Source organism: Aythya fuligula, chromosome 2 (assembly GCF_009819795.1).
Source record: "Aythya fuligula isolate bAytFul2 chromosome 2, bAytFul2.pri, whole genome shotgun sequence".
Taxonomy (NCBI): Eukaryota; Metazoa; Chordata; class Aves; order Anseriformes; family Anatidae; genus Aythya; species Aythya fuligula.
The window spans coordinates 28,580,834-28,591,142 of NC_045560.1; the positions used below are offsets into that span (position 1 = coordinate 28,580,834).

General features: G+C 37.7%; 1 protein-coding gene across 1 annotated transcript; it reads right to left on the reverse strand.

Moving 5' to 3' along the window:
- Positions 1-1,314: 1,314 nt before the first annotated feature.
- Positions 1,315-4,802, reverse strand: NDUFA4 (NDUFA4 mitochondrial complex associated). Its single transcript, XM_032183111.1, has 4 exons — positions 4,689-4,802; positions 3,969-4,057; positions 3,569-3,629; positions 1,315-1,530 (listed from the first exon to the last, which is right to left on the reverse strand). Exons 1-4 carry the CDS (start codon positions 4,728-4,730, stop codon positions 1,474-1,476), a joined length of 249 nt encoding a protein of 82 aa, XP_032039002.1. The 5' UTR covers positions 4,731-4,802; the 3' UTR covers positions 1,315-1,473.
- Between the last annotated feature and the right edge of the window lie 5,507 nt (positions 4,803-10,309).

A 10,309-nucleotide genomic window follows, 5' to 3' on the forward strand; every position in this document is an offset into this window, starting at 1 on the left:
CTTCAGCTGTGACCAAAAAAGCCTCTCCTTAATAGGTACCAGGTTTATTTCCTGGATATTAGTTTTCCCAAACCTTTACATAAACTATCTACATTTCGACACTACAGTATTAAAATCCAACAGGATTGCCAACTAGGAAGTTGTTAAAGCACTTCCTATTTTTAAATGCAACATACTTTTAAAAATGAAGAACAACTGTTGCAACAGAATGTTCTATCTTTTAACAATATTTAAGGTTATATAACAATCTTAGTCACTTACATCTTGCTCACCACTGCAAACGTAACACTTATACTCTTTCGTAACACTACGAGAGCATCTCAAATAAGCAAACGAAAACTGAAACTGAAACCAACATGTAACAAAAAGGTATATAACAAAAAAGAAAAGTCTAAATCAGTATCAGATAAACCACATCCAACTGATTGCTAAGATTTTCCATATAAAATCTGAAATTTTAAAATTCAGAAAAAATTTTCACTGCTTAGTTTCGTTGAATCTGCACTTAATATTTATACTAATGGCTATGGTTATCTGGTTATCTCCATTCTCAGTAGAGTTCACTTTAAGAGAACTTGAAATTTAACAAGATAGGAACAGCTGTTTTACATTCAGTAGTCAAAAATTACATCCTTGATTCAGGGAAATACCAGCTGTCTACAGAAAAGCAAATAACCTACTATAAACAAGACATGCAAAGATTCTTTCTTCCTGCCTTTCCAAATCAAGGGTCAGCTAAAATATGAGGACATGCCCTTTCTGAAAGATAATTTTTGTTCTTCTATGTAAATTGTAATTACTTCTTGAATTTGGTGCCCTGTTCTGCTGACTGTACACTTTACAACCTCGAAAGGCGTGATCCACAGGACATCTTGATTATGTTCCTAGAATTTTCTTTACTATTCAAATTTGGCTTCTTGTTTATTAACAAACTATGTCAAAACAAAACACCAGTCCCCAGAAGAACTTGGCTTTTGTTTTCATGAACATAAGGCAACATCTGTTGATTCCCCATTCAACAATGACTTCCTAGCATTAACTTGTCTGCTACCAAAACTTCTTATAGCAGTAACTTAAAAAAGTAGGTGCAATTAAAAATATAGTGTTTATACTCTTAAGTTCTTGCAGTTTGCTATGCTGCATGAACATGCGATTACTTATTTCAAGTCAACAGACTGCGCATAAAGCGTGTCAAGACTTCACTTTCTTATAGAGCAAATGTGAATCAGCTTTTGCTTACTATTGGACTGACTGTACAACTGTTAATGTCTGGATGTCCTAATTTTGAGAAATTAAAGCAAACAGAAGACACTCCAAGTTTCAGACATTTATTAAACCCCATCAAAACACTTCCGAACAGGTGATCAAGTGCAGTATGAGGCAAATTTGAATGTTTCCTGGATGATAAAGCATAACTGTGCGGACGGCTTCCGGAAGACCTTTCTGTGCGGCTTGTGGAGATGATCGTGCTCCTTAGAAGTCAGGGCGGTCCTTTTTGAACTTACTGTAGTCTACGTTGACCGAGTAGAACTACGGAAGAGAGGAAAAGAAATGAATCTTGATTAGAATTAGAAGCTTGATATGATAACGTTTCCACAGAAAGTATCATTTGCCATCATATTTATTATAAAACATGCATCATTTGAACTCACATCAGGAAACTGAAATCATAGTTTGAGTCTGTGCAATAGAGAATTCGAGAATAATAAGTAAAAAAAAGAAAAAAAAACTTTCAAGAGCAGTAACTTTTTATGTTATCTTCATTCTGCATACACTATTATAAACTTTGAGATGAGGCAGTGCTGGTGTCTACAACTGAAGAAAAACATGAAGAATCTCTTCTTTGATCCCCAGACTTTAAAGTCTATACACAAGAAGTCCTGACAGTACTGCTGGTTTATCCTTTTTGCCCCAAATCTGTGTTCCTATATAATGAAGACAACATCTAATTTGTAATAAATAAGTAGCACAAAGGATAGTAAATGTGAACATTTACAATAGCACTGCTAAAGTCAAATTTGGTTTAGGTAAGTGCATCTACAACTTCAAGATGTAACAACAAAGAAGGAAGCTAAGAACAGATCCTTCTGCACACTCAATTTGTATTAACAAAGTTGCATTCCACTGCAAGCCATTCAGAACAGTCCAGATAGTCACTGAGGACAATGAATAGACTAAAGGTATATTTGGCATCCAGCCTGATTTGATGTCAAGCACATGATGCTATAGTTATTCCTTAGAAAAAAAAAAAAAAAAAAAAGGAAAGGAAACTAGAAAGTATGTATTAGTTTGACTACTTTTAGTCAAGGCCAAACTCAATTTTATTTAACTTCTGCATATGAAGAAAAAAAAAAGCCCAGAGCTGAGAGTGGAATTAAGATTACTTTAACACATTCAAATTACAGCTTTCTGTGCAACTCACACAGCAATCATCACTCCTTCAACTCTTCTCTTTTGAAATATTGACTTCCTCAGCCTTTCCAAAGAGAAGAAAGTTTACAAAACAAATGCAATTTCATCAAAAGCTGCAACTTGCTGTTTTATCAGAGCTTTTTACATAACAGTCACCAACAATTTAGAGCTTTTGCCTTTTCATTTCCCACAGTACAGTCTTGGAAAAAAAAAATCCACAGTGATACACAAACCCAAATATGGTAAACCCTGAGGTTGTGTTTGTATGCTAGGACAGACTGAGAATGCCACAGAAGGCATGCACTCTTTAAAAGAATTCATGCTGCGCACAACATTGAATTTGCCTTTCTTAGATATTTAAGAAAGGCAACATTCCAGAAACAGCAATGAAAATGAAGCACTATGTTCTTCTTGGCCTCCTCTTAAGGGAACTGCAACATTTTATTCTGGGGTGTGTTTTTTTTGCTTATTTAAATGATTGGCATACTAAGACACTTGACACTGAAACTGTTTGTTTGCTTTTTTAGTAGTTTGTGGATAGTCTTAAAACCATCCTCAACAGAAATCTTTAGTAGAAGAACCCCATTTTACTAAACTACCATCTGCTTTACGCATCTTTCCATGCTTTCTCATTAGTTCAATGAAATATCTTGAATATTACTTAAAGAACCATTCTCCTGCATCTATTACTTACAGACAATTGTTTTCAAGCAACTGGCTGTAGAACTGATTTAGCATTTATGTTAAACACTGACATTATCCCGCTTTGCTTCCCACAGTTAGAGGTCAGTAGTCCAGAATTTAGAAAGTTTTAGTTCAAAACTTAAAAGGCTTTATTCTTCTCCCTGTATTTTATTTCTCTGAGCATTATGTGCTAGTACAGTCTTCCACTGGCATATAATACCTTTCTTAGAGAGTAATAGATATCTAACAGCTTCTGTACAGAGACTCCTTCTGGCCCATTAACAACCAATTCTAAGAAAGTTTTGAATCTCAAACAGCTCCCTCTGCTCTGACTTCTGAAGATAAATGTATTTCCTCTGCTGCATGACATATGTCACTTAGACCGCTACTTTCTAATATATCCAAATGTCCTAAAGCAGTAAGCTATGCTTTTGGTATGATGTTTCCTAAAAATCTGTGGTTTTTGTTTTACCTTGTACTGGTCATTGGGAGCCAGTTTATTCCATGGTTCTGGATTATTTTTCTTGTCCCAGCTATTGAGAAACATACAAGATATTAGACCAAGTTGAGAAAAATCACAGTACTTTCAGAACAAATAAGATTTGCACATATATTAGGGTTATTAGACCATAAGTGGTCATCTATCTTAATAAGTTTCTCCAGAGAAAGATACAGTCCTTTGTCAGGAGTCTGTAAACATGGTAGGGTAATCATACAATCAAATCTCTAAATCCGAGAGAACCCTACAGATTTGTCGCCAATAATAATGGAGCTATATATTAAGGGCTCCAGAAGCATAAAAACAAAGGCAGTGAAGCTTACTTTAATATAAGCATTAAGAAAACTAACACCATAGATTGTTTTATACATACCAGACATCTGGGTTGAATATCGCCAAACGCATGACATACAGGGCTGCGCCAACGCCTCCCGATCCAATGATCAAAAACAGAGGGATCAACTGCAACAAGAAATGCTTCAAATGACATACTGCAATGCAACAAAATAGCGTTATTACATTTCTGGTTACAGCAATGACAAATGAAAGAACGAGCTCCCATGTTTTGTGGCCCTCTAAAACCTTGACACAAGCTCCCTGTGTGCTGGGGCTTGAGAGAAGCGTCGCTGGGGTTTGACGTCGCTGCGGTTTGAGAACAACAATTACCTACAGTGACAAAGACACAGAGAAAATGCTGCTACATCCGCAGCCACCAGTACAATGCAGCAGCACATTTCTCAGAATCCACTACCCGCTCCTCCACAACAGCCCCGCCATTTGCACCCCCGGTGATAACATAAGAAAAGGGGGCCGAGGGTTAAGGAGAAGGACACCCGAGAGGATTGGCAGCGACACCTCGAGATTTGCAGCTCCGGGTCCCTGCACAGCCGAGAAAAAAAGCGGCGCGGCCGCCGCTCACCGAGCAGCAGCGGAGCGCGCAGAGGCCGGCAACCCGGGCACAGCCCAGGGCGCTGAGGCGGCAAGGAGAAGAGAGGACATGGAGGGAGAAAGGAGAGAACATGGAGGGGGGGAAGGAGAGGCGAGGCGGGCAGCGGCGGAGGTCAGCAGGGGTCCCCGCCCGCCCGGTACTCACGCTGGGGTGCTTCTTGGCGTGGGTGACCATAAGGCGGAACATGGCGGCAGCTGGCGCGAGTCCCCTCTCCCTGCCCGGCTCCGCAGCTCGCCCTCCCCGCCCCGCCGCCGAGGCCCAATGTCACCGAGGCCCCCGGGCGGCAGGTGCCCGCCGCCGCAGCCCGGATGTAGCGGCTCCGCTGTTCGCCTGCTCGCAGCCCGCCGCCGCCGGCCCCGCCGCGCCGCCCCGAGCCCTGAGCCCGCCCCGCGCCCCGAGCCTCAGCGCGGCCCCCGGCCCGCCGGGCAGCGCCGTCCCCAGGGGGCTGCAGGCACCTGCCCGGGCACCCCGCGGACCACCCGCCCCCGCTGGGCTCGGCCCGAGGTGCGAGCGGCGCCTGCGCCTGCGAGGGCGCGAGCTCAGCAGTGCCCCTGATGTGCGATTTCTTTCGCGAAAAGTTATCCGAGGAATGAGATTCTTGGCGCCCAGGCGTTAAGGGTTGTTTGCTAGGCGGAGGGAATATCAGTGTTCCTCAGACCTGAGGAAAACAGTTCCTTTCCTAGCCTAGGAGCACAGTAACCTAACACAAATGCCAGTAGCTGGGGTGAATGAGCATTAAAGTACAATTCTGAAGTAAGAAAAAATAAAATGGCAGAGAATAAATATATGTAAGCAGATGTGCTTTATTTCACTTCCTACTTCCACAGGCTGGCTTCTGCATCTCCTCAAGAACTGTTTTGGATCGTTCCAGTCACGACAAGTTCTGAAAATCCCCTGGTGCCTTGCTTGTCATCCAATTATCCAACCTTTTTCAATTTGCCAGAGCCCATTTAATCTAGTTAACAGATAACTGCACTAGACAAAATGCTGGCAGCCGGCCACGGCCGGCAACTTGTGCAGATACACTTGACAAGTCATTGCATGGCTGCAGATTGCAGCTGCGTTGTGCTACCAGATAAAGTTAACTCTTCTATTTGGTGCAGTGCATCCCATCACTTGTCTCCCTGATTTGTTTCTGAGCTGGTAAATAGAAAGGCCTATATGTACAGTGCTCCAAGATTTCGTTAACCATTTCAATCTATACTGTAAGGAGGAGGGTATTTTTCTAGGTTTTCCAAATGAAAAGATGGACTTCTCCGTGCGGTTAAAAGTAATGAAAATAATAGTGCCACTTCTGTTTCTTGTACATCAAAGGAATCCCTGGAACCTGCAAGGTTATGCTGCTCACCCCTTAGTATGGTAGTTGAGCTCTCCACAGAAAATACCAGTTGTGCCTAAGCAGCTGCAGAATAACTGGAAGAGACCAGAGGCCAGGTAGATAGCCACTAGCTATATGGGGCTGCTGAGCAAACTTGCCTCAGATTACAAACCTGCTGTATTCTGTGCAGCTGCTCTAAGGCTGAGGGACAGAAATCCAGAAACTTTGAGTAGGGAAGACCATTGGGGGTACACTGTTTCCACTAGGCACATCTCAGGCACCTATTTTTAGGAAATATGCAAGGTTTTTTACATGCTTCTCAAGATATTTTTTTTCTATGATTTATACCTTTACTGGGTTTTCTTGCTTTTACAATTTTAAACAGATACATAGTACCTGATCAAATTGCAAAATTTGTCATGCATTTTATGGGCTTTCATAAATTTTAAGCATTGTGTCCATAGCTTTCATTACCTGGGCCAGTACAGCTCAGCTGGTTCATTGTTCATATAGATGTCTTGTCATTTATGTTACATTTGTATTATATTTATTTACTTGGATTATTGCATTCAATTAATAATTTTGCAGACAAAAAGAAGTAAAGCATGAAAACAAGCAGAAAACATAATTTTTCGTTGTAATTTTAGCAACTGTGAGTTAATGTTCTAATAGTACAGCCAGGATAAGCCTTGGTAAAAATGAAGTTTCACAATTGCTTGTCTTGGTGAAATTCTGAGTATAAACACAAGCAACCTCAAAGGTGTCTTGATGATCCATGGTTCCTGTAAATACCTACGTAGTTGCCACATTTAGGTGCTAAAACTGCACTGTAAGCAGTTATATGTATGTGTGTGTGTATAGGCATGTGCTAATTTATAGTAAAGATGCCGTTATATTTGTCTTAGTTAAAGTCTAACAATTTTCTGTTACACATCAAGAACCCATTCACTCCCTTAAAGAGGAAGTAAATGGTAAAATTCTCTAACTTTATTTAGCACGCTCTTATCTGTCGCTTATCTACTCGATATGAAACGTAAACACATTTATTTCCTCTTAAGGTTTGGTGTCTGTGTGTTCACAGCTGCCAATTAAATTTATGATGTTTTAGTTAGACTAGTCACTTCTTTTATTCTGAGTAAAGTTATTTTTGTGTACGTTTCCTCTGTCTAAATAAGTGAATCCATAAATCCTTCAGGTATTTCGGCAAGGTTTTGTGATGAACTGGTCCATTAAGAGCTAAGGGGCTAGATTTGCAGTAGTGCTCAGCACTGCTGAAAATCGAGTCCTCGGGTTATTCTGGTTCTTTATCATTTGTTTTTCCCCCTTTTCTTTTGTTCTCCTGTACAGCCTTACTCATGCTTTCTGTCTATCACTTGTCCGCCTCAGATTGCTATTGTATCTTGTTCTTATCCTCAGGCTTAGGCTCATTTAAGCTTTCGGTTTCAGAAGCTTTTCTTCTTTTCCAGATGCTTTTGTATTCTGAGGCCTTCCTGTTTCTAAAGACCTTGTTTCCTAAACTTTACCTGTTATTATGAATCATATATACACAGATTTCTACTGTATTTAACATGAGTTATGGCTTCATTGTATATATATTTATATAATATATATTTATATAATATAATTATATATGTGTGTGTATATATATATAATTATTTTATATATATGTATATATGTATATATATACACACACACACACATATATATACACACACATATATATATACACACACATATATATATACGTTTAAAGCAATTAATTTTAGCCACAGGTATAATCATTTCTGATCTCCTAAGGAATAGAAATATGGAGTCATAATAAAATCTATTAGTAGATTTTCTATAAAATCTGAAGAATTGCACTCTTAAGGTGTGCTGATTCCAATCACTCAGTTGAAAAAAAAATCAAAAAAGACATAATTATAGTCCTGTTTGTAGTGACGTATTTTAATTGGAGGAAAACAGGAAGGAAAGACTATTAGATTTGGAGGTGTTCCATTTGGTCACAGATCAATTTATTGTAAATATGTCATTCTTTGTGTCCTATATCATCCATGACAGTTCTCTGTTAATTAGAAATGGGTATAAACTGAGGATTTTCTGTAGGAGATTTGCTGAAAAAGCAAAAGCTTTCAAAAAGAATTCTAAGAGAAAAAGAATTACAGCAAAGCAAAGTGTAACCTTGTAAATATTCTATCAGTTCTTCAAAACTATGTAAGAATTGCAGTATGTTACAGGTAGTTAAGCCAAATGCTATATTTACAACAACAGCAACAAAAAATAATAATAATATGGGTATAAACCATAAAACCTTTTAAAACTTCAACAAAAATATATGTAGCATTTAAGAAGAAACTATGGTGAAAGGAAAACAGCTGCTATAAATCTTGAATACTAACAACAACAACAAACAAACAAACAAACAAAAAAAAAAAAAAAACAGCTATAACAAATAAATGATGAATTGTACTGAAATATATGGTAAAGAAATGTTCTGTTACTTATTTCATTTATGCCTGCCAAAAGTATGGGAATGATAAAGTTTATCATCTCTGTATAATCATTAAAAGTACACAATAATCCTAGCATTATAATAGTTCAATTGTTTTATCTAAAACATAACAGTTAGAACAAGTTTGTATATGTTACGTAGCATAACCCGCTAGCAACCATATAAGCAAAATGTCTATTAAATAGGGGTGCTAGTGATCTGGGAAAGAAAAAAAAAATGACAATGTTTGTATGTACTATTACTAAGGGAAGAATAGTTTGAAATAATTTAGAATTTGATCAGTAAGTCAAAGAATAATATTCTATAAATACGAAGTGAGAACAGAAAACTTTTTAGTTCACTTCCATTTATGTATATAACTTATGATCATTATATTATAAATACAAATTGTCTCCTGGATTTTTACAGTGCTATTTGTAAACTGAAATATATTAGCCCTAGTTTACAGAGCTTTCATATTGCTCCTCTTTTATTACTGAGTGTACAGTTTTATAGACTGCTTTAGCATTAAAGTAATTATAATTACTTTAAAGTAAGTAAATCCTTACTTTAAAATAAAGGCTTTTAATTTAAAATGAAAACAAATAATATTTTTCTACAAAGAGAGAATATGTGAATAAGTGCTGTTGAGCAAAAGTGAAATTATCAGTAATGTAATGAAGTGAGAATTTCCTTAATCTTTCTTTCCTGAAGATCTAACTTATTTTCTGAAGTGAAGCATTTTCTGGCAAAATGTGGATGTATTTACAAGACTAATTTTTTTGAATTTACAAGTCTTCAGTAAAATTCTGAATTTTGCCCTGGAACAGATTTTTTATAAAATCCCAGTTTCACAGCTGTCATAAATTGCTATCAGTGAAACTGCATTAAAAACCTGAAGGGAAGTTCTTTGTTTATCCACGCGAAATATAAAAAGAGTCATTGTGCACAACTTCTTAGCATGCTCCTATCTGTTCCTTGCATAGAAAACCTATTAAAGTGTGTATTTCACAGGGAATCACAGGGCTGCCTAGGCTGCTCATAATGGAATATTGAGCTGTTTTACCTGTCAGCTAACAGATTCAAATCTGGCTCAATTCAATAATAAATGGAAGTAATTTCCTTCTCTGTATAGATATTTTGAGCAACATGGGCTGAAACAGATAACAGGTAACAGAACCCATAGAAGCAACTGAGTTAAAGCACCTGACACAAGCAAAGGTTTCGCTTAGCCTACTGAGATTAGGAAAAAAAAAGTTAAGAGACTTCAATATTTGTGATATGAGAGAAAAACAGAAGTAGGGACATATACATTCCAGGATGGACATTCCAGAATAGATGAAAATATTCATGTTTTAAATATCAATGTTTATAACATTTATGTTTTTTTGGTTGGTGGGTGGATGGGTTTTTGTGTTTGGTTGGTTTTTGTTGTTGTTTTGTGTTTTGTTTCTTTGTTTGTTTTAATGTTATATCATTCTGTGACTATTGAAAACAAACACAAAGAAAGAGAATGACATACCAAAAGCAGAACATCTGAGAATCAAACACTTCAAAGGAACTAAATCATGGTCCCTGCTTACTCTCTGGGTTCAAGAGAGCAGGTGAAACAGCAGGTCTTTATATTTCCAATATATTCTATTTTAAATTACACAATCCACCAAAAAGTAATATGCAGAAGCACCAGCCCCACACAGCTTGCACCCTACTGGAAGACTTAACCTGACATGAAGACCCCAAGAAGTCACTGGAACAATTCCACTGAAACTACACCAATTCAGTGCCCTTTTACAGATAATCTCTTTCCTGTGATTGTGTCCATAGATAGTATCACCCTGTAAGCTGCTCATGTTTGATTTGAAAAAGCTACCTGAACTCTATAAATAAAAGTTTAATGTCTCAATAGCAAGACAAAATCTTCACTAAAAAAAAATGTAAACAGGACTGGTACCTGGA